This window comes from Balaenoptera ricei, chromosome 9 (genome assembly GCF_028023285.1).
Source record: "Balaenoptera ricei isolate mBalRic1 chromosome 9, mBalRic1.hap2, whole genome shotgun sequence".
Taxonomy (NCBI): domain Eukaryota; kingdom Metazoa; phylum Chordata; class Mammalia; order Artiodactyla; family Balaenopteridae; genus Balaenoptera; species Balaenoptera ricei.
In genome coordinates, this window is record NC_082647.1 from 94975764 (window position 1) to 95002221 (window position 26458).

Below are 26458 nucleotides of genomic sequence, written 5' to 3' on the forward strand. Positions count from 1 at the left end.
AGGGAGGATTTTTTTTCTTAATCCGAGAGGCAGTCACTAACAAGCTTCAGCTGGAAGTGCTTGATGTTAAAACAGTGTGAACCTGTTCCTGGGCTAATAAACTATGTTCTTTCTGCCAACAAAAGGAAATCAATTTACAACTGTAATTAAATTTTAACATGCTCATTATTTTTATACTTTCATAGGTTAGTCAATTGATTTGTGAAATACTTTCATAGGTTGTCAATTGATTTGTGAAATATCCTATCCTGCTTGTTTTGGAAGAGCTTTACAATCTGAAACATTAAATTATTTAAATAAAAAAACTTAACATGTCAGTGTATGAGGTCCACACAACCCAACAAGCAACACATTTGATCTGATTTCAGGCAATGTGATAATTCATGAACATATGGCATATATCAAGAAGAGTTCAACCGACATTTTTATGCATGCAAAGGAGAGGTGGTGAGTGCAGCAATGGAAGGGAGGGAAATACTCTCTAAGTTAATTCAACTTAAAATCATCACAGTGGTGCTTCCCCGGTGGTGCAGTGGTTAAGAAACCACCTGCCAATGCAGGGGACATGGGTTCGAGCCCTGGTCTGAGAAGATCCCACATGCCGCGGAGCAACTAAGCCCGTGAGCCACAACTAGTGAGCCCACGTGCCACAACTACTGAAGCCCACGCACCTAGAGCCATGCTCTGCAACGAGAAGCCACCACAATGAGAAACACGCGCACCGCAACGAAGAGTATACCCCACTCGCCATAACTAGAGAAAGCCTGCCTGCAGCAACGAAGACCTAATGCAGTCAAAAATAAATAAGTAAATAAATTTATTTAAAAAACCATCACCATGAATTTGTATTAAAAAAAAAAAAAAGGCAGGGAATGGACTGTTACTCTTCAAAACACTCAGATAAACGAAAAGTGGCATGAATGTTTATACCTAGAGGAACTAAAGATAGCACCTCTAATCTCTGGAACTTTTTAGCATACAGATGACTGCAGGTCTTTACTATCCAGGAAGACCCTAACTTCATGCTTAGAAGAATGGGAAGTCATTCATTCAACGAGTGAATCCCATGTTCAAGGCACAATGCAAGAGACACAAAAATGAAGACAAAGTCTGTGCCCTCAAAGAATTCAGGGTATCAGGGGAGACAAACATATAATACAATGGCAATAACACAATATGAGTGCTATGCTAGTGATATGGATAAATCCAATTACCTGACTTTAGAAAAGGTAATGACTAATAGGAAGGGAGGCAAAATGTGAATTCATTGAGAAATGGCATTTGGGGGGTGGACCACGAAACGTAAAAGAGAGCTCAACAGTGGGGAGGACAGCATATGTAACAACACAACAAGGAAAACGGGTGTGCTTTCAGCGAGGAAACACCTTACTGTGAATGGTGTACAAGATGAATAAAGACAGTGGCAGAAAATAGTGCCAGTCTCCGAAGGGCCTCACAAGAAATGCTATGAAATGTCGACTTGGTTCTGTAGATAATGCAACTCACTAAAAAAGCGTAAGCAGAAAAATAAGACCATATTTATTTTTTAAGATCTTTGCTGATGACTGTATGCAAAATGAATTTGAAGATGTCAGTGTCAGGGAGACCAGTTAGGACAGTGTTGCAATGGTCTAACTAAGAAATAATGAAGCTGTGGATTTAAGGCAATGGCAGTGGAGGTGGGAAGATAGGAACAAGTTTGAGACATTTGTGTTTAGGAAGAAAAACAGACTGGGCTTGTTGAACAACTAAGTGAAGTGAAAACAAAAGAGGGTTCAGAGACAATTTTTCCATTTAACTAAACTAAAAACTGGAAACTGTATTATCTTTGTTTTTCTAGTACTTAACATCGTGCATGCCACGAAGTATGTGCTTAGTAAAGGATGAACAAGTAAATGACAAGTTTTGAAACTTAGGTAAGGCGGAAAAAATCACAGGAAAAGGTTTAGGGAATACTTTGGTTTTGGATATATCAGGTGTTGGTAAATATGGCACATTCAGGTCTGATTGTTCTGTTGGCAGTCTGGGTCCAGAGATAGAGGAAAAGGACTAGAAATAGAGAATTCAAAAGTTATCAGCATAGGGCTTCCCTGGTGGTCCAGTGGTTAAGAATTGGTCTTGCAATGCAGGGGATGCCGGTTCGATCCCTGGTCGGGGAACTAAGATCCCACATGCCGCAGGGCAACTGAGCCCGCGCACTGCAACTACTGAGCCCACATGCTCTGGAGCCAGTGTGCCACAACTAGAGAGCCCACGCACCACAACTAGAGAGAAGCCCACACACCGCAACAAAGAGCCCGGGTACCGCAACGAAAGATTCGGCGTGCCGCAACTAAGACCCAACACGACCAAAAAAATAAATCAGTAAATAAATATTAGAAAAAAAAAAAGTTATCAGCATACACATAGCATTTGAAGCCAAGGGAATAAATAAGACACTCCCAGATAAACCTAGTTCCCTTTCTTATTCCTAATTATTGGAAATTCAGCTCTCCACCACTATTCAGAGTGGCCAAGGTGAGAGAACACCTTAGGTTCTAGAGGTGACTTGGGAACAAGGACCTTAATTTCTCATCTAGGGGAAAGGACAAGGACTTGGTGCAGCACCATCTCATGAAAAATGTCTACTATGGGCAGGTGAGGCCTATATCCTCCAAAGGACTCGGATTAGTTGTAAGCTGACAAGGAATCAGGACAATTTCTCATTGGAAACCCCCTTAAGCATCAACATTCCTTTTAATCAACTTTTTACAGAGTATTTTAAAATGTAGCACACATTTCCATAATGTAGATTTTTTCCAAATCATTTAACTCCTAAATTGTTCTTATTAAAACTCCTATCCTCATTAAAACAATCCAGTCATAAAGCTCTAAGGTATGCATTTGCCTATATAGTCTCTGTATTAACAGATTTACTTGAATAGGCATGTATAAGCACATATCCATATAAACTCTTCTGTGCGTGCTTTCAGCAAAATATTTGCAAAGTCAAATAAAATTTATTGGTGTTCAATATTTTTCCCCAAAAACTGTGAATAAAGGGTATACATTTGCTATATTTATTAGAAAGGTAGTCATAAAATATTGCCTACAAAAGTAAGGTTCCAAGATATTATTTTATTCAACAGTTGAAAGCATAATTTATGCACTATTTCTACCCCTTAGGCAGTATTTTACATGTCACCCTTAAGCAATGGTTCCACTTCTCTAGAGTTCAGGAAACATGCCTACTCCTGGGCTGATACATTCACAAAGGCAAAGTGGTTACACTGAAGAAATTTAACACCAGATTTAGGGAAGACTGGAGAAAGGTAGGGGTAAACACTGTCCTTTTACAAATGAAAATGAGAAAGATTTTATCCCTGGGCCACAGAGTAAAATATACTTGTGTTTTTTATTACCCTTGGTTATACTGAGTATTCCTTACAACAGTGCAGCTGGTGAAAATCTTAGTTCAACTTTACTCTTTCCAAATATGAAGCACGACAAAACGGTTTTTAAAAAGTCTCCTGAAATAGACACCTACTACAGAGTGGTCTGATAGGCAGAATGGTAATACATCCACACCAAGGGTAGTAGGAGATTTCAGAATCTAATTTACTGCACCAGCGGAGACAGAGCATCATGATGGAAAGGCTCTTCCCTGCTAGAGAAGAGCCCGCCTCTATCAAACAGCACCCCTGCTGACCTATTCATCAGCAAAGTAGGCATTAAGTGAGGCTCTTGCACTATCTATGGAATGGAATGCCTCACAATTTCAGTTGTGGTTAAGAAAAAAACATAGTAAGATTACTAGAAAATGTTAGCATTTGGGATATTTCCTGTGATTTACATAATTTACCTTAATGACATCAAGCATTTCAGTTGTATACTATAGAGACACTGGAATGCTGGTACAAGTCAAATGAAACACAGAAAAATTGCCAAAGAAGAGCTTTTCACATTTTCTAATACTCTAGTAACCAGGAAATTTGTTTTTAGGAAAACTGCCCCTTTTGTTCACCAACTTCATTATCTATAAAATAATTCGCATACTTAAATCACTTCATATGAATATCTTATACATCTAGATTTTAGGATATTACGTTTTATGTTTACAAGGTTCAAATTCTTATCTAAGCAATATATGCAAAGGATAGTATTTCATCAACTATGATTTCTGAGGTTCTGTGATTATCATTTGATAAATATAATTATCTTTTAAAAAATATAAATCAAACAACTATAGTTTATATAATACACTAATTTTTTAAGATAAAGAGGTTTTATAAGTCTACAAAATGAGTTTTTTTGGTTAAAAATCTATAAAAGTAGTTTGAAATACTGCATATAAAAGAGTGACATAATGAGTATAACTTTTAATCATAAGGTATCTGAAATGTAGCCACGTAACTTTAAGAAAAGCCACTTAGTTTATAATATGCTATGCATAATACACTACTTATTGTCCATAACTTAAGTATCAACAGATTGTTTGATACCAATGTCATAATTTAATTATTAACAAAATTTAGCTATGACATAGGCATCAAACAATTGTGCTCCATAACACTAAGTTCAAGGAATGTCAGAATGAAAATTTCAACAAATAGGATTGTTATTTTACTTGGAAGAAGACATTTAAATATCTATATTATCAAATATCATGGACTACTGAACTGAAAAATCCTATTTTTATATATTCACTTTACAAATTTAACTATTAGTTTTCACTTCAAGTATTTAAGTATTAGTTCCTTCAGCACGAATTAACTCTTGTATAATCTGGCAGTTGCAGACAATACTAATGAAGGGCAGAGGAAGCCACAGACTGACCATAAGGTCCTTGAGGGCAAGAACTGCATTTTCTTGACTTTTGTATTCTCTTTACATAACACTGAGCATGGAACATAATAGGCCCTTAATAAACATGTTAAATGAAATTTTAAGCAGACAAAGAAAACTTTAATTCCAACTACGGGAAAAAAGATCAATACTGACTTTGAATTTGAAACTTGAATTAAATTACATTTAAACATTTTTAATTAAATAAATATGGACAAAATCCCTTCACCTTAAAAAAAACTGAAAATTACATAAATGTTCTATACATCTATCTATAGCTGAAGAAAAATGCCAAATCTGTTTTTGGTTGAATAAATAAATGTAACCTGCCCTAAAATTTATAGCAAAAATATCTTCCTACAGCTATAGTAAACTAGAGATTAAGCATCGGCTTCAAAAACTCCCATACGTAAAATAACTAAATCATTTTGCTTTCTGATTAATGATAAATTCATTTCAAAAATACCAAAATAGGGCTTCCCTGGTGGCGCAGTGGTTGAGAATCCACCTGCCAATGCAGGGGACACAGGTTCAAGCCCTGGTCTGGGAAGATCCCACATGCCGCGGAGAAGCTAAGCCCATGCGCCACAACTACTGAGCCTGTGCTCTACAGCTCGCGAGCCACACTACTAAAGCCCACACACTCTAGGGCCCGTGCTCCGCAACAAGAGAAGCCACCGCAATGAGAAGCCTGCGCACCACAATGAAGAGTAGCCCCTGCTCGCCGCAACTAGAGAAAGCCCGCATGCAGTAACAAAGACCCAACACAACCAGCCAAACAAACAAACAAATAAAATTTAAAAACACCAAAATAATTAGTTTAAATATATCCTTATCATAAACCAACACTTAAACGAGCAAAAAGCATAAGGTTAACTAAATGCTACTACAATTAATGCAACACTTGTGGGAAAAGATCAAGTTGATTTATGACTAAAAAATTAAACTGATATAACAAACGTAAGTCCAAACATATTCTAATATATAGTATAATGATGTGAGTTCAAAAGAAAGTGGAAATGTGTATTTTTGAAAAAATATAAATATTACTACACTTTGCTCCATAATGTTTTATTTACTCTTGAAAATAAATTTAAAAGGACATTTTAACTTAAATGTTTTTCTTATTAATATGCACAACTAAATAGGAAATGATTCAGAAATTAAATATTAATTACTGAAAAATACAACTTGTCAATTTGGTACACAGAACTAAAGAACTATGCTCCTTTTCTCATTTTTCAGTTGTTTCTTGAAATTAATTCAGAGTGCACTGTTTCTTATAATAAAAAAAAACTTATTATTTTAAACCTCCCAAACTGTAGAATTACAGTGAACTACCTTCAAAAGTAATTTCTCAAAATGTTAACTGAACAAATAAGATCAATAATAATATGTGATATATGTGTAATTGAATGTCCTTAACTTTTTAAAGATAATTTTCCTTTTAAAAGTCACTTTAGAAACCTGTACCAATAATTTCAGAAATAAACTCTTCAGCAATTTTATCCTCTGGGAAAATATAAAGCAATATGGCTTAATATTTTATTTTATTATTTTTTAATTTACTTATTTTTGGCTGCGTTGGGTCTTCGTTGCTGTGCGCGGGCTTTCTCTAGTTGCGGCGAGTGGGGGCTACTCTTCGTTGCGGTGCGCGGGCTTCTCATTGCAGTGGTTTCTCATTGCAGAGCACGGGCTCAAGGTGCGCGGGCTTCAGTAGTTGTGGTGCATGGGCTTAGCTGCTCCGCGGCATGTGGGATCTTCCCGGACCGGGGCTTGAACCCATGTCCCCTGCATTGGCAGGTGGATTCTTAACCACTGCACCACCAGGGAAGTTCCAATATTTTAAAATAAATGATATATCTGACAATCTTAAAGAACTGTTCTCCTACTGCCTTTACCTAACTACAAGAGTATGGAGGGGCACCTAACTACAAGAATATGGAGGGGGTAGGCAAGGTTGAATAAGAGAAGATACAGAAATATCAAAACAATGAAATAAATCATTCAAAAGTTTCCAAACAATTTATCATTTTTCTTCAAGACAAAAAAAGATAAATTAAAAGCATAACCTGGTTTTAATACACTTTTGAAAAAAAGGCAATTCAATATATTTTAAAGATAATAAATGGTCTTCAAAAATGTATCTCATAACTAACTTCTGAAGGTAATACCTACACAAATTACCATTTCTTGCTTATAAATAAATGGTATTCTATTTATATTCTACCACTTATAAATAAATGGTATTCTATTTACATTCTGTTCATGCTGACAGGAGAAAAGAATGAAAACACCAGAATTAATGATTCATCATTCATGAAGTTTAGGTATATATAGAAAGGCTACATTTATTTTATTTGAATGAATTTTTTAAAATGACCCATGATCATGAATGTAATATTGTATAAGGATTTGGATAAGATGAAATTATCTTAAAGGTCTAAGAAAAATTTAAAAACTATATTTCAGTTCAATAATTTGAGCATTAACCTATTGTAAAATGTTAAATGTGCTATTATTCCTTTACTTTTTTATGAGACTAAAAAGTTAATGAGTAGAATTTTATCTTAAATTTAATAAAGAATAAAGAAATTGAGAAGAATGCCAACTACAATACACTACTATTACTCAACTATTATGAATTTGACTATTATTCTCAATTGGACTTTTAATAATATTAGAGATCCCTTAAGCTACTATTTTTATAACTTTATGACAGAATAGATTTAAATAGATTTAAATGAATGTGATGGAAATAAACTTTTGCTTCAAAAGGATTTTGAATGTATATACCACATTTAATCAATTTATTATATGTGAAAAATTATAAATAATTATATAACTGGTAAATGAAGCTATAAAATAACACATTACTGTAAAGCAAATCCTTAAAACAGTTGCAGTTAGACAAAAATGAATAGAAAAATAATACTTTACCATCTCATATAGACATATTATAACCAATAAAAAGTAATTTGGTTCCAGGTGGAAAATATTCACGCAAAACAATTCCTTACCAATTTTATTTACGTTTTCATGAAACTGTAAAAGTGTGAGCATGCGCATATAACATTAAATATCTTCAGGCAAATTTGTTTTGCAAATAAACTAATGTGTTAAATTAACAAACAGCCCTCTCTAAATACCAAAGACAATATTAACAAAGCTAGGTTTTCCTGCTCATTTTAAAGCTAGAATGCAACAATACTGCCATCTAGTGTTCATATCAAGTACTTCCAATACAAATGTAGTCATATTTTTGTTTTGCACTTAAAAAATTGTGTACAGGTTAAATACAAAATTGTCATTCCTATGGGTAGGAGTACCCATAGGAAAAAATAGAAAAAGTCACTAAGAGATAATGGGAAGAAAAAATATAAGGCACGTGGGAGAAATACCTTTCTTTCGGATGCAATTTCTGCCACATTTTGTTCTTAAAACATGGTATGTTATCTGATTTTCTTTGATACTCTACTGACCAAACAAAAGTAAAGGTAAACTTCCTAGGGCTAGTTATACAGTCACCCCTCGGTATCTGCTGGGGATTGGTTCCAAGATACCACCCACCACCCCTCCATACCAAAACTCGAGGATGCTCAAGTCCCTTATATAAAACAGCACAGTATTTGCACATAACCTATTCACATCTTCCCATACACTTAAACCTTCTCTAGATTACCTATAGTACCTACTACACAATGTAAATGCTATGTAAACAGTTGTAAACGCTATGTAAATAGCTGCCAGTGAGGCAAATTCAAGTTTTGCTTTTTTAAACTTTCTGGATTTTTTTTCCTGAATACTTTCAATCTGTGGTTGGTTGAATCTGTGGATGCAGAACCTACGGATATGGAGGGATGACTGTAACTATCCCTTTGTACCCCCCCCCCACCCGCCGCCCCACCTTTGCATCCCAAATGAAATCACTGAGATCAAGTCCTAAATGATTTCTCATCAAATAAACATAAGTTCATTTAAAGCAGTGCTTTAAATATACAAAATTTATCATTTTGATTACTGCTAGTTAGAAGAGATAAAGAATAAAAAGACTGAGGTTGTTAATGTTGAAAAGAATTTAGCTTCATTAAAACATAAAGATACATTTGGGGCTAAACTGTTTAATTACAACATTATAGGCATCACTGAAAACAAAGACTGGTTACATTGTTCATCTATAATCAAAGCCTCAGAGTAGCTAGTAGATCTCTAAATCAGCAGCCTATCATTATTTTTGATTGTCCATCCCTATAGACCTAGACCTGCTGCTAGGAAATGCTCTACCAATGTTAGGTACAATATGTAAGATGTGACGTGTGGTGGTGGCAGTATTAGTACTAGATCAGAACTACAATGACTGCTACCACCGCTACAGTATAACCCCGCTTACTTTCAACTAATCTGGTGTGACACTTCACAACTGTGTCTTGCTTTTTTTCCTAGTCCCACACCTTTGGTCATATTATCCTCCCTCTTAGAGCTCTATAAATTCTATCCATTGGAAACAAGATGTCAGCTAATTTTACTATTATTTTTCCTTTTTTATTTACTCATTTTTGTACAACAAACATGTTGTATGTAAATTAGAAATATTTAAAGAAAAAAATCCTACTGATTCTCTATAGCCCGGCCCCATTTTTCACCTTTTCTGTGATACCTTCAAGTTCTCTCCTCTTGTCCAATCCAGAAGTGATCTCTTTCTACTCTAAACTTCTCAGCAGCACTATCTAGCATTCACTTACAGCCTTACAATATTACTTTTATGTACATGTTTTTTTATCTGCCCCCCAGAATAAATTATAAGCTCTCTGGAAGAAAGAAATGCACATTTATTATCGTTCTTTGTGTCTCCCACAAACGTAATTTTTGGGCACCCAAGAAATATTAATCACATGTGATACAAACACCTTTCTGTTCTGTTTAGAAGCACTGTCTCCTTCACTTCCCTAGGCTTTAATTCTCAAAGATTTACTCATTTTGTCATAGTGGGAAAATCACTTAAACTCTCTGAGGCTCAATTCCTTACAATAAAGATCATAATACCTGATGTCTATTTCACAGTTATTGCAACAGCAAAAACAAAACAAAAACCTCACATACTATATGTAGAAAGCTACTAATAAAATGTACAGTTTGACTAAAAATTAATTTCAGACAAAAGCATTTAAATATATATATATACACACATGCATGCATACACACACACACGGCAAAAAAATCCCTGTAATACAGATTAAAACTGAATTAGATTTTTAAAACTGTCAGCATTGGGGCTACCATCCACCTACCCATCTAGCTAGTTATTTACATAACCTAATAACTCACCAGACTACCATTCTTCAAAAATGTAATAAATGTAGACACGATTTTCTATAAAGTTGACTTATATAAAAATTATCTAACTTTAATGTTGAGCACATTTAGAACATAGCTATTTTTGGTCCCCAAAGACTTCTTTAAATGAAGAATCAAAAGTTACTATCACACATTAGACTACAAAGTCTAATATCCATTCAGGAACCAAATTTATTTGAAGTGACTTAAAATGTAAATGCTATTATTTACATGTTTTTCAACCTAAAAACATATACATAAAATAAAATGCTCATTGAAACATGAGGTGACTTTGCTTTTCAATAAATACTAGTTACATCATGTGGTTTTTCTTCTATCCATTCATACCATGTGCTAATAAGTGCTGTTTTTCTGGACCATTTAAGAAATCTACTGTGACTGTATTTTTAACAAATAGGTTTTTCTTAAATGTCACCGAAAAAAAGAACCTTCGCTACTTTATGTCATATTTCCTATTTTTATGCTACTGCTGCCATCTAGTGAAAATTTTAAGAACTTAATCATTTTGGAAAATATCAATATATCATTTCTTTAAAAAAGCATACTGTCAACCTGCAAAGTATGTATATGAGGAATAAGAATATTATGGATTATTTTCTTATAAATACATTTCTAAATTTTTTCATTAAATTATATTTCTATATTATAATTCATCAATTTAATCATGAAGCCACTTTTTTATTTAATCAGCAAGATAATTATAATCATTTAAAAATTCCTTTATTGAAAAAAGAAAAAGACCAGAAACATCAAGTTGTTTTCTGTCATTAAATTATACCTTTAAATATATGCAAATTCAGTAACACCCTCGAAAATTGTATATCTGGAATTTCAATTACTTACCAAGGATGTTGTTCATTATATAGTTTAATTAGTAACATATGCTGACCAAAAATCTAAATGCCTGGAACTCTATTGATCACAGTACCTGAAGAAGTCCATAAAGGTAAAGATGATACATAATAACCGATCATTAACGTTACCTGGGAGAAGATATTTGCTGTTGGAGCAACTCTGCTATCCACAATACTATATAATATTGCTAATAATCTGTCTAGTGGAAACGGTTTTGGTCCGAGGAGATGATTGCTTGTCTATAAGAAAAAAAGATCATGGATTTTCTTCTTACAGCAGAACACTCACTTTCTGTACTATAAATTCCAATAACATATTTACATTGTATACAGTTCCCCAAAGAGGCTAATAAATCTAACTTGCAATCTCTAAGTTAAAACTTTACCTGATATGATCATGATTTATCTTTCAACATTTTCTTCAAGATGTTCTGATTTAGCATCAACAAATATTAAAGAACTCACAAGTTACCCAGTCTAGGCCCAAACATCACCCCTATTCTGCTGTTGTAACCAGATGTTAAGTGACTTAGCCAAGTCATTTGTCAAGACAGTGTACAACCAAAACAAGGGTCTAGGCCCTAACCCCTAGACTAGAACTTACTACTAACTCCTCACCATTCCTCTTTGTGCCACTGCCTGAAAAATATATCTGTTCAAAATTAATAGTTCTAAAAAGATCAGTTATAATAAATACTAGCTTAGAAAATGAATGCAGTGTTTCATAGTATGCGGATAAGCTGCCAGTTGGAAACAATGTAAAATTTATTAAAAATTTTTAAGACTGTAAAATGTTCATACTTGTCTACAAAGTCAATGGTACAATTACTTGCCATTAGAAAACTGCAGTGCTCAAGGGTCTATAGATAATTAGATAACTCTATTAGATAATTTTAGCAGCAATGTAATAATTTAAGTACTCTATATGAGCAAGGGCAAATAAAATGAGAAGCTTTATTTACAAGCATGGGAATAACTATTTCTTTAAAAGAATGACTGTAAGTAAAAAAAACCTACTCAGAATTACAAAATGAAGTATTTACCTCAGCTATTTGTATCTAAAACATAGTTTAGAAATCATTTTCCAGGTCTTAAAGTTTATATGCTTTCTTATTAAATACTTCAAACATTTAGAAAAGAGATTCATAAATACCAATGCAACCACCCAATTTTATCACATCCAATCATTATGCAATTTGTGTAAAAAAAGCATTAGATCACATTACAAACTGAAGCCCCCTTGCATCCCTCCCACATACCACTCTCCCCTTCCCTCCCTTCAAGGAACCACCATCCAGAATTTGGTGTTTTTATCATTTTGATGACAATTTTTAAACTACTACTGCTATATATGTATCCATAAACCATATACAGCGTTGTTCGCATAATCTAGTATCTCAAATAAATGATATCATTTTGGACATAGCGCTCTACCAAACTGCTTTTTTCCTTCAACATTATGTTTTTGAGATTTATTCGTTTTGATACATGTAGCTCTAGTCCATTTTTAAATTACCCTACAGAATTCCATTTCATGACAAATCACTGTCTACCCTAAAAAATGAATCCCTATAATTCATCACAAAGAATACTGTGATGGCCAATCGTGTACATTTCTCCTTGCACACATGTGTGAACTTCTCTGTGGGATTGCTCAATTAAAGTAGGGGGCAGAGAATGCTATGTGTTCATCAACACTGCTTCTCCTTGGGCACGTAGAAGACTACATGTCTCAGTCCCTCCTGCAGTTAGATGGACGCCATCTGGTTTGAGTTCTGGCCAACAGAATACAGGTGGCAGCGATGTGAGCTACTACCAAACCTGGCCTTTCAAACCACTGGATCCTTCAGTCTTCTTTACCTTTGGTGACAACTTAAGAGGCCACCATGTTTCACTTGACATCACTATACCACCATGAAAAAGGCCCACATAACTCATATCCAACTGTGTCGTGAGCAATATGGATATACATATGAGCAATACATAACTTTTATGTTAAGCCACTGAGGGTTAGGGAGTTTGTTTTTCACTACACCACTGTCCAACCTATCCTGACCAATGTAAAGTACATTCACATATTAACTTTATTAGATATGACCAACCTGCAGAACACGCAGGCTCTTATTCTTCCATATTATCACCAACACTTGGAATCATCAGACTTTTTTTTAGTTTTGCCAATCTTAGAGTGTAAAATAATACCTCAGTGGTGTTTAAAGTTGCATTTCTCTCATTAGTGAATGAGGGTGATAATCATGTTACGTTTGTTAGACATTTCCAGTTCCTTTTTGTATCGTTTACCCATTTATCTACTGGATTTTTGCCTTCTTCTTATTAGTTTCTATGAGCTTTAAAAATCCTAGATACTAATCATTATCAGGTGTATGAGTTCAAGAACAGTGGTTAAACATCATGATAGGCTTTGGATTCAGAAAGTCCTGGAATTGGATGCTGGTTCTACCATATTAACTATGTATTCTTGGGCAAGTTACTAAATTTCTCTTTAATATTCAGTTTCCTCATCTAGAAAATGAGGATAATGATAGCAACTACATTTATTAGGTCATTGTGAGAATTAAGTAAGATCGTATGTGGCGCTTAACAGTGTTTGGCTTATACTGCTCAACAGCTTTTATTATTATCAACATGATATACTTGTTTATACGTATTTTCTTTTCTACACAAATGCCTTGAAAACAGGTGATGTTTTATTTACCTCTTTCATCCCTAGCACTTGGGACTGTTAGTTAAATAAATGAACGGATGAAAGGATAATGAATGAAATGGTATTAGAGGGAAGAAAGAAAAAAATAAAGGTAAATGTTGAGCTATCTAAATGGAACTGGTGTCCCTGTCCTCATTAACACTTAGAAGTGACTTGAGGTTAGTAAAAATTACCAAATTCCTGAAGTGTTGGGAATAAAGTGGGAGGCAATTCAGGCTGAGAATCACACTGTGAAATGCTGCTGACACTTTTCTGATTTTCACTTTTTATTTTGTGATTAGAAAACACATTTCCAATTTAAAATTAAAGTGTTCTAGTGCCATGGAGGGCATATGACATTTATCTTCTTCACAGAACTGACTCTGTATGCTATAAATGCAAACTGGCTTCCCCCCTAGAGAGAAAGTCAAAGTGTGAGAAATACCTCGCTAGATTCACTATAGCTTATTAGACAGAATGAAAGTCTGTACGAATGGAAGAAATAAGCGAAAAAAGAAACCAAATAAATGAGATAAAATGGAATGAAAACTGGTATCAAGTCAAACCAAGAAAAACAGTGATGGGAAAATAAACTTAGAGTTATAGATATTTATACCAGAAAAACTAAAACTAGGAACAATTAAAAGAAGTTTAATTGTGGGGAATGGGACTATGAGTGAGGAGAGGAAAAAATGCCGCTTTTTCACATAAACTAAGTGGCAGATAACCTGGTATCACATACATGCATTAGGTGAACTGAAAAGCAAAATCTTAAAAAATGAGTGTCAACTGAGGATATACAGAGAAAAAGAACTATACAACTGAAGATACATAACAGATTTAAAACAACTGTTATGATTATTATTCGTGTGGTTTGATTTTAATGTTTGATGCCCTTATTAAATTGAGAGCTTCATGAGAGCAGAGACAATGGTTATTCTGTTCTCCACTATGTCCACAGCATCTAGCAGAGTGCATGGCATAGAGTAAGCATTCAGTAAGATTTCAAAAAGAGAGGGAACAAAAATACAAAGAAACTACTAAGTGTACATAGATTTTAGTAACTAAGCTCAGATTTTAAAATGACATGAACCAAAGACAAAAGAGGCTAACACAAAAGTCAAATCTATAAGAATAACATCAGAAGAACTAGAGCTCACCTAGAACTAAAGACAACTTCACAGTGTCTGCTCATATGGTTCCCTCTGTCAAGACTGTCTTCCTAGACTTGTACAAATCCACTCATTCCGCAAGGATGGTCTAAAGTGCCAGCTCTTTCACAGTCCTCACTGATCAGCACTCATATCTCCCTCTTCAACATTCTTAAATAATTTTCTGCCTAAAGAATAAGGCCTAAAATTCTTGGCTCTACGTTCATTCTTTGATTTCCTTCTTTCATTCATTCAATTTATTCATTTGCGCAATAAACACCCACCAATTACCACCAAGTGACAAGATTACAGAGGTGAAGAGATGGCTTTCTTCCCTTAACTGGTGAGTAAGGAAATTCTTCCACAGTTTGGCCTCAATTGATTTTTCTCTCAAACTCACCATACACTCCAGCCAATTTTATTTCATTATTTCTTGTATATACCCTATACTATCTTACCTGTTTCTTGGCTCAAACCATTTCCTCAACTAAAATGTCTTCTCCTCCCATCTTTGCATATCTAATCCTCGCCATTCCTGAGTGCCCACTCAAAATGCAAGCCCTATTACACATCCTTCCCTCCCTACCTCAGCCAGAAGTACTCTCTCCTCCTACCCATCCTTTATGACCCAAAGCAGCTACATACATAAGAAAGAGGGTACAAAATCAATGATCTGCCTATAGTGGAGAGCCTAATCAGAGATGTCTCAGTGAAAGGGCATAATGGAAAAGTCTTTCAATGCCAAGCAAATGGATTTGGTGAGGAAATCTGCCTGCCAAACTCTAGCTCTGTGTGAATGCAAGAAAAAAGGCTTCCCTGAGACTTTTAACTAGAAGCCAGAGCTAATGCTGATGTGGGGGCAGAATGCACAATAGCTTTGTGGTCTGCAAGTCCCCAGGCTGAGAACTGAATTTCAAATGATCCCAGGTTACCGGTGTTCATAAGTGCTTGCAGAGAAGTACGTGTAAAACCTTTCTAAAGGAACACATCTCAGGCCTCAAAAATTCCAAAGATTAAGTTCAGCCAACAATTAAAAACAATAAAATGTTCAGGAAACAGGACATTATGTGCACAAGTCAGCAAAAATAGAAAACGTGGAATTAGACTAACAAGGACTCCTAACACTGAAATATAAGACACAGAATTTAAATAGGTTTTTTTATGTTAAAGAAAAATATGACTAGGAAAAATATTAAAGTGATCAGATAGACTTGAAATGAACCAGTAAAAACTTCTGAAGATTACATATAACATTACTGAAATTACAAAATTGATGTAAATAGCAGATCAGACAAAGGTGAAGAGAAAACAAGAACAGAGAACTGAAGAAATTACCCAGAACATAGCACACAGAGATGAAAGGGAATGAAGAATATGGAAGACTTAAGAAACACAGATGGTAGAGTGAAAAGGTCTATCATAAGCCTAACCAGTGTCTCAGGAAAACATGTAAGAGAGAATGGAGGAGAGGCAATATTTGAAAAGTTAATGACTGAGAATTTACCAGAATTAAATAAAGGCATCATTATTCAAATTTAGGAAGCAAAACTAATGCCAAGTAAAAAGAAATTCAATCCCAGATACACTACAGTGAAACTGTAAGAAGACTAAAGTAAAAGGAGAAGAGAACTTGAAAGCAGCCAGAGAAAACAGGAATAACACAGGAATAAGATACTCACAGCAGTTTTTTTTTAGCAGTAATAAAGCCAGAAGACAGTAAAACAATGTCCTCAATTCAGAAGTGTATACTGAGCAAAACTGCTTTTAACAATGAGAGTGAGAAACAAAACTCACAGCTTCTATAGTGCAAAGTCTACAGTTCTAACTTCCCTATCTTCTGCCAGGAGAAACCGCGGTGGTTAAGATGTACGAGAGAGCTGAACAGTCTAAATGCTCCTTTTGCCAATTTCAACTTGCCCCACACCCCTACCTTCAAAGTTGCTTAGTGCTTCTAATTCCTAAGCTTTTCCAGATTCCTTGGGTCAAATCAGCTTGTTTTGGGGGTTAGGTTTCAGCCTTCTCTGATGTGCTTAGTCACCGGCATATCTACCTACTAGTCAATTCCAAATTTTATAGACCTCTCATCTGCTTAGTCCTTGTTAGTTTAACCTTTTTCATTTCTTCAATGCCATCTTCGTGGTGTTTCGAAGGGGAAAAGAGGAAACTATGCTATATTTAATTTAAAATTCCAGGGTGACCTTTTTCATCTATTAATTCACTAGAAAAATTTTGTCAACTCCCTTTTATCTCTAGAACCAGCTCACCTGAATTGTGCCTCCCCAATCACTGTATCCAACATAACAAAATACTACTACAGCATTATGATGGTACCATATCAATACAAGTAACTTCTTACATCCAAATGACTATGTAAATGCATACAATTATGCATTTACTTACTTCCTATAATAGTCTAAATTTGTAAGTTTTTCCCATTAAAGAAATTACAACATAAATACCTTTTCGTGTTTCTTTAGAAAGTTGGTTTTCTTAATTTTCCCATGATGCTGCAATTAAGCAAAATAATTTTTAAGATGAAAGATAGTACTCCACAAAACCAGAAAGCATAATTTGTTTAAAACATGATACACATAAGACTAACTTATGTATCTTAGGCTTTTTTATTTTATTCTATTTATCACCTAAAACATCATTTTAAAATACCAACATATTTTAGGCTTTTTAAATCAATTTTGATTGTACACAAGATTACTTGTGCATGTAAAGAGGTTTCAAAATAAGTGACATTTCCTAAAAGAACTTATATTGATTTATTACAGCACATTTATTTCTATAAAAACAAAACTTCCAAAGATAAACGGGTTTTCAATTCATTCTGTAAGGCAGGCTGTCAATTCGCATAAAATTGAGAGCATTTAGTTAAGCACTTGGGATTCAATAGTAGGGAAAAAATACAGATGCAGTCCTTGCCCTCTTGAAACCAAAGACTAGTGGTAGAGATAGGCAAAAAATAGAGAGACAAAAATGTATTATATTTAATAATAAATCAAACTGCATATTATTTGTTTTCAACAAGAAAATTCTAAAATGAGATTTCTCCAACTAATATACATGCAGAAAGCCTCCTGAATGTTCTGGATAATGATGTATGGAGTACATGATACTATAGTAGGAGCTTTAGAACAATAAAGGAGTTACGACCCTTAAAATCATTCCCATCTCTCATATTTTTAACAAAACCTTATTTACATTTTTTAAATGTAGAATTATTACCTAAGGTATACCTGAACTCTTCTGTGAAACTACCTACTTCACCCATTTGGGCTGTGATCTTAAAGTGAGAAGTCAAGAATAAATGATTAAATGAGGAGAAAAAAAAAGAATAGGTGGAATTTAAGCATGTAGGGATGGGAGAGGAAGGAATTCTAGATGGAGAAACCAATGTAAACAAGAGCTCGGGGAGTTAGGAGGAAAAACAGCTAAGTTCTGGAAACAGAAAAGTTCAGTTTGAATTTTTTTATTAATCAGCTTGTAATTGGACTTGCTTAGGATGTGTAGCAAAATGTATCAGGCTGCAAGGATAATTTTCACCCACTTGACATAATGCCTTGGTAAGAGAGAGCGAGTGGTTATAGGGAGAAGACCACACAGAGCACCCGTTCATTCTGGAGAAGGAGAGTTGGTGTTTGCTTAGGTGGAAGGTGACTGAGGTAATGGCTCACACATCCCAAAGAAACCCTCTTGGGAAGTTTAATTGTGAGGAATGCTCCATTGATGGATAAAGTTCTGAGGGCCTCTAGATTTTATTATCAACATTCATTTCAGGAATATTGTCTTTTGCTGTCATTTTCAGACTAACTTCTGTTTGTCTTTCAAAATTCAGCAAGCAATGCTACCCCCTCCATGAAGGCTTCTTTGCTCAACACTCCCCTGCAAGTTGTTTATCATATCATGTTTACTAGACACTAATACCACCTCTTTTTTAGCCTGTCTGCTCCACGACTGTCCCCACCCCAAAAGTGGCACTCACTCACCCCCAATATCCTAAAGAAAGTTCTCAAATAACATTGTTGACTGGCAAAGGTAAAGTGAGAAATAAGGAATAAATGATTAAAGGAAAATAAATAAATAAAATCTTTAAAGAATGAGTCCTAAATACATATTTAGGAATCTCTTATTCTAATCTCTATCCCTTACAAATTTACAGGTGTTGAGGAATTTCAAAATATTCCCTAGATCTGCAAAAATAAAGTGAAAAAGAAATAATGATTACCTTAAGGAAAAACCTTCTGTCAGTTCTTGCTGGATTATAAGAAGCGAGGTATGCAGCAATGAGAATAAACTTAGAGTAATATGGAAGTTCCACCTGAGTATATGCCGAGAGACCTAGACAACAAAATACTTTTATGAAGGTATTTAACAGGCTACCATTAGATTTTAAGTGTCTCTTACCTTTTCTCACTTATCTTTTGACTTTCATATGGTACCCTCTAGTCAAAAGATTTTAAAGTGCCCTGAGCTTAAAGTGCCATGATAATGATGGTGGTGGGGGAAACATTATTATTAATGATATGCTCTGCTCATTCTGTTATTTTTGTTTGGCTCCGCCTCTTCTAAAGTCCTGCCCTTCAAAGCCACACTCTCCATTAAACCTTCCCTGATGCTCCCCTACCACACCAAAAGAGAAAATCTGTCTCTACTGTGAATTCCTACTTCGTGTATTTTACTTACGGTCCACATAACTTTATACCTTATATAAAGAATTAATTAAACTAAGTGATATTTCTTACTAAGCTACAGTGTTCACTGAAGAAGCCAAGTCTAATGCTTTTTTGTATCCCTACAGTACCTTGTACAAAGGAAATAACTGAATGAATGGATAAATAAAACAATAGAGTCAGTCAAGCAGCAATGATTTTTATGGGAAGGGAAAAAGGAATCTGATATTTACTGAAATATCTAGTATGTATAAGACACTGTGCTAGGTGCTTTCCTTAAGCATCTCTGAATCTCTGCAGTAACTTAAAAGTAGATATTCTTTCCATTTTAGATAGACACTGAGTTGGGCTCAAGTCCACACAGGCAGCAGAGCAAATTACTGCAGATTTTTTTAAACTCTAGTATCTATTTCTTTCCATTACAACACACAACTGAAAATCACTTGTATGGTACTTCAAGCATTTAAAAACCAAAACAGGGACTTCCCTGGTGGTCCAGTGGTAAAGAATCTGCCTTACAATGCAGGGGAGACGGGTTCGATCCCTGGTCATGGAACTAAGATCCCACATGCCGCAGGGCAACTAGCCTGCGCACCACAACTACTGAGCTGGCGCGCCTCAACTAGAGAGGCTGCGTGCCGCAAACTACAGAGCCCATGCACTCTGGAACCCAAGCGCCACAACTAGAGAGAGAAAGCCCGCGCGCCGCAATGAAAGATCCCGCATGCCACAACTAAGACCTGGCACTGCCAAAAATAAATAAAATAAACAATAAATAAATCTTTAAAAATTAATTAATTAATTAATTAAATTAAAAAATAAAAACCAAAACGGAATCTCAATACCACTTCATTTCATACCACTTCCCCCACCACTGGCTACTGACCCAACTTTTAAATAAGAGTATTTTAGATAGTTGCTTTACTGTTTTTTTAAAGTAAAAGTAAAGTTGACCCATACGGGGTGGGGGAATGTTAGGGTCACAGACACCACTCTCCTACACAGTAGAAAATCTGCAATCTGCATATAACTTTTGACTCCCTAAAAACTTAACTAGTAATAGCCTACTGCTGACTGGAAGCCTACTGATAACAAACAGTCAATTAACACATATTTTGTATGTTATATGTATACCTACATATATATTATGCATTCATGGCATACCTAACTTTTTCTTAATTTTTTTGATATTTCTAGGCTATGCAGTTCGTCTGCCAGTTTTTTCAAATTGTTGTATATCTCCAAAAAATTTTCCAGTATATTTATTGAAAAAAAATCCGTGTATAAGTGGACCTATGCAGTTCAAATCTGTGTTGTTCAAGGGTCAACTGTAGTTCTGTTGGGAAAAACCCAAAGTAATAGTTTCTTTAAAGAAAACAAAAGCACAAAACTTTCAAAATATAACCAAATGAAATGCATCCCCTAAACTACATTAACATAAAATTGAATTTTATTCCATAACTCATGAAATACATATATACTGAGATAAAATTAGGTATACAATTGATTGTTTTAACACAAGCATTTAAAGAAATATAAACTGCTTGGTTTTCACATGATATAACCCAACATGTAGAAACTGGTATTCAAACTTCATTTCTTCCTATTACATTGGTGTGTTGCTTAAAAGAAAATAATTAATTAAAATATCATGGTAGGGAATTCCCTGGTGGTCCAGTGGTTAGGACTTGATGTTTTCACTGCTGGGGCCCAGGTTCAATACCTGGTCGGGGAACTAAGATCCTACAAGCTGCGTGGTGCAGGAAAAAAAAAAAAAAAAATCATGGTAGCTTGTAAATTATCTTTTATAACACTACTGACTGATGCTATCTTTAGTGTTAACTTTAGTATCTTGATTATTAGTAATCAATTAAAGAAGTGTCTCTGGTAATTGTCTCAACACTTCCTTTGATACCTTTCAGTTGTCCTGGATCTGTGTCATCTTTCTGTAGCTTTTCCCACTGTGAACTGAAAAAAAAATGAAAGAGCAATGATGGACTGCAAACATATAAAATCAATGTACTGTACTTAAAACAAAGCCGTAGAAAAACTAAAACTATTTTATTTGACAAAATACATTTAATTTCCTTATAAATAAGACAAATAACATATACATGTTGGTACCTCTACAAAATCATTTAGTGTATATTAGAACAATATAAACTTATATATCAATGCCCAGATGTTAAATTTTTTAAAATCTCTTTTCCTCTGATCATAATTATAAAGCTATCAAAAAGCACCAACAAATAAATAACATCACCTACCATACAACAGAACTCCCAATATTCCAATTATCGTATTAAATACAATTGTTATGCACCATTTCTAAACTCTGTAACAATTTCTTAAAGTAAGTATCATTACATCAGAAAACTGAGGCCCACAGGTTAAGTTGTCCAGGGACACTCAGCCAGTCAATAACACAAACTCTGCAGGCATTCTACAAGGATTCAGCTCTTAGTTCCACTACCAGGGAACAAGGTTGGAGACTTTTTCATAATTTGTCCAAATTGCTTATAAAAGCTATAAAACCAACATATATTCCCAATAACAGTTTGTTGAGTGAGCATCTAACCTTCTATAGCTTTTATTCTCCTTTTCTTTATTCTGCTTATCCCAATTATTTAATCTCAATTAGAAAATATGAAATATGTGATGATGATTATTCTTTAATTTAGTAAAAATTTTATTATACACGGGTGAATGGAGGTTGGGGGTAGCAGGGAAAACAGCTGAGTCATTTACTGTGAAGAAATTTCAAATGGACCAGGAGATATCACCAGGCTTAGAATGCCATTTCTCTACTACACTATTGGAGAGTCTCACTGGTCCTTTATTGCACAGTGTGACAAAAAGGTAACTAAGGGCATTATATATGCTATTATTATAAAGGAACAAAAATGCAAACTGCCCTAAATACCAAAATTTTTTTTTCAAAAAGACAAAGAAAATAACCACATAGGAAATTCTGCAAATTAATACAACAGTTAATAAAACATACATATTTCCTATCAATAAATATAAATGGGTGTACCCCATTAAAGAAAAAGGTTTTCAGAATGCCTCGGTAAGGCAGGAGGTCAAATTAGCAATGCTTATTTCTGTGTTCTATACCTTTTTGTGAAAGAAACATACCACAGATTATATATTAATTGCATATATAAAGATGTTATGTTATATATGCATACCTGTAAAAGAAGGTTAGTACAAATCAGAAATTATATATGTGGTTAGGAAAGGAATGAAAGGAATAATGGGGTGTGAGACTTCTTTGAGTACTTTTTTTAATAGTTTTAGGTTCTGAATTATTCTGACGCCCTCCTTTACCTGTACAGCAAACAGTGAGTTTATTCTTTGCCCTTTCTCTTTCTCTTCTTTTCCATTTTTTAACTTTGTAACTGTGTTATTCCCACCCCGTCAAAGTATGTAACATATACATAGTGTTCTTCTACCCTCATTCCCATCTTTTAGTTTTGAGCTAAAATTAATCAAATTTGGTGCTCATCATTCCTTTTGCTGGTTTCCCCAGTCATCTCCATTGCACCAACACTGTCACTAGCAGACTCTTGAGGAAGTGTTTATGAGTATAGTGTTCCCTGAGTTCTCACATGTTTAAAACTGGTTTTCTATAGCCACGCTACCTGAATGACAGGTTGGCTAGATACAAAATTCCTTGGCTTATACATCCTCTCTCCTTAAGTTTCTTGAAAATGTTGCTCACTTGTTGTCTTGCTTTATTACAGATTCACTTTCCTTTGTAAGTGACATATTTTTGCCTTAATTTCCACCCCTTGCTTCATTCTTCACCAGCAAGCCTCCAGGAGATGCCATGTCCTTCCAAATCACCTCTCCGTCTCCCCTCAAAAACAGTACTTTCCCAAATCTGCCTTGTTAATTCTTATCTACATACTCTTGAAACACTTCCTTTTGATTCTTCAGTAGCCAGTGCTCTAATCCTTCAGGTCTCACTTGTTCTCAGTATTATCCCACTCAGGGTTGGACTCTCTCTCTGGAGGTGATTCATTTGTATTTCATCACTACAAGTCGACCCCATCCCCTGTCCCCACTGTCCTCTCCTCTTTTCCTTAAAGCTTTTGTTTAACTTTTCACTTCAGCATAAGCCCCAGTTGGCTCTGCTGGCTTCAGTTATTTATTTCACTATTTACATATAAACTGAAGTTTACAGTCAGCTCTGTAGACTCCTAATCATACTGCAGGCAAGGGTTATGAGTGATTTTATTTGCTTTCCTTACTGACCTTGTGGAGAGAACTTGATTGTTGGCTTAATGGCCAACATTATCCTATGGGAAACTGGAAGTCCTTGTATTACTATGTAAGAGTCAATTTAACAAGCATCCAAATTTTTCTACCTTTAAAAGATCAGATCACAAGCTTTTCTATTCTGTGACTTCCAAAAATTCTCATCAATTATTAAAAAGAGGAATAATAATATCTTTGTAATGTTTCTACTTATTCAGAAACTATTACATTCTTAAAATCAGCTAATTAAATCAAGCACAAAGTAGTTATAGAATAAGGTATTCATGAAATAAAAATGATAACAAAATTGATTAGAAAGTGAAAAAAGACAAAAAGTGTTGACGTTTTTAAATTTCCTATGTTGCTTTGTAACGTAGGCTAAACCTAACACCTATAAGGCACTTTATTATTCACAAATCATCTTCACATATATTATTGAAATCGTCTAAGGATTGTTAGAAGAGGGATCCGAGGTCTAGAGGTTTTAGGTGAATTGCTAAGACCCCATAAGGCAGAAAACGGCTAAGCTGGAAATCAAAACTATGTTCTTCTCACTACTCTATGTCTGTGCAACCATGTCTCCTAAGCAGTTTCATTACTATGAAAGTCTAACAACACACATGTAGATTTATAACTTGACTTATACATTTCTTTAATAATCAATTTTTTATTATACCATTCAAATATCTAACATAAATATAAAAAACAAAGCTGAAACTGATTTTCCTATAGCTTTCCAGATTTAAAAAAATTAGCAATTATTAGAAATATGCCTTGTGTAACATATTGGCTAAAAATTGTTTGTCCTTCCCAAAATAATAAGAAATGATTCAAATCATACGAGTTTTTTCCCAGTGTGAAGAAGGTAAAGGAAAACATGTACACTTTAGTGGATATCCCAAATATAGAAAAAATTACATATACTAAATAGAAAATTACCTTGATATTTCCCTGAGATAAACAGTCTGCATGGCTTTTTTCAAATGAGGTTCAATATTTCTCCAGAGTTTGCGAGTATCACGTTCACTTGCTACTCCAAAGAGAGAAAATTTCAATAATTTAGATATTACAGAAACTTTTTTCAAAAGAAATATTATTATAGTAAAATTATAGTTACCTTCTCCTTTAACAACAGGTTCACAATATTTAGGAAAATTAAGTACTGCCTATAAACAAAGGAAAAAAAAGAGAAAAAAGCACTTATCTACCACAATTAGATATTATTTTTCAAGTAAAAATTTTATTAGAATTCAGGCAATTCTATTTCAATATAATTGCTCAAGTAAAATGTTATTATAGTATATTACTATAACAATAAAACCACAATTATCAATAACAACAGTAAAACAATATGTAAAATATTCCTTAACTGGCTAAATCCTGCCTAATGTATCAGCCTCTAGATATAAAGAAATATAACAATTCCCAAAGCAAATTTAAAAGCACATACATAGGGGCTTCCCTGGGGGCACAGTGGTTAAGAACCTGCCTGCCAATGCAGGGGACACCGGTTCGAGCCCTGGTTCAGGAAGATCCCACATGCCACGGAGCAAGTAAGCTTGTGCGCCACAACTACTGAGCCTGCACTCTAGAGCCCGCAAGCCACTACTGAGCCCACATGCCTAGAGCCTGTGCTCCGCAACAAGAGAAGCCACCGCAATGAGAAGCCCGTGCACTGCAACAAAGAGTAGGCCCCGCTCGCCATAACTAGAGAAAGCCTGCGTGCAGCAACGAAGACCCAACGCAGCCAAAAATAAATAAATAAATAAATTTATTATATTAAAAAAAAAGCACATACATAGAAAACATGCCTAAAAAGAATATTCTGCAGATGATTTATTAAACTCTTAATATGCCACTTACAAACTTTAAAACAAATAATAGTAACCATTTGAAGGAAAAAGGACAACATATATTTATTTTCCTATGTTCTACATACTCAGAAAAACAGAACACTATACTATTATTTCTCCAATGCTTAAAGATCATTTCTTATATTTATTAGTATTACTAGTAGTAGTAAAGACTTAAACCATACTTCAAGCTTCAAGTTTATGAATATGGTGTAACAATAACATAAAAAGCTGTAACCTCATCCCTAAATAAAATCATTCCTCAGTGAAACCCAAAGGACTTTATAAAAACCATGTTTAAATTTCACATTTTCTCTTCCTACTAATAGTTTCTCTAAATAATTCCTCCTTCTTGTACTTTATAATCTACTTTGAAATGGCTGCCAGCACAGATTCCCACAGGATTCAAGGACATCAGTGCTACGGAGTAGAAGCTACAAGTTATTTCCCAGGAAGGACAATGGATGAGTATTTGCTCCTGACTCCACCTCACGCTGAGACCGTGCACTGACCCTCTCTCCTCTCTGTAAGCCCCCCTGTCGTCATTTCCCTTGGGCACCAGGAGTCCCAGACATTCAACTTCCAGAGAGATGTTAGTGATGAGCTTGAACTTCTGTTTATTCCCTACTCAGAAGATGCTCGAAACGTACAACTAAATCAGAAGAGGCCTAAAGTTTAAAAGTTCCAAAAACATACTAAATGTGAACACAATTTTAAATGGTCATTTTCTCCTATATTCTATCTCAAATACACACGGAATCCCTCTAAGTAACAC

The 26458-nt window shown here is 34.7% G+C and overlaps 1 protein-coding gene across 1 annotated transcript in view; it reads right to left on the reverse strand.

Moving 5' to 3' along the window:
• ORC5 (origin recognition complex subunit 5) overlaps window positions 1–26458 on the reverse strand; it is a 72857-nt gene that overhangs the window by 22640 nt on the left and 23759 nt on the right. Inside the window, exons 7-12 of the mRNA XM_059932877.1 lie at window positions 24948–24996; window positions 24770–24860; window positions 21483–21535; window positions 19123–19235; window positions 17348–17395; window positions 11163–11273 (exon numbers count right to left, since the gene is read on the reverse strand). Of these exons, the coding sequence (XP_059788860.1) occupies window positions 11163–11273; window positions 17348–17395; window positions 19123–19235; window positions 21483–21535; window positions 24770–24860; window positions 24948–24996 (465 nt within the window). The remainder of the gene's footprint in view (window positions 1–11162; window positions 11274–17347; window positions 17396–19122; window positions 19236–21482; window positions 21536–24769; window positions 24861–24947; window positions 24997–26458) is intronic.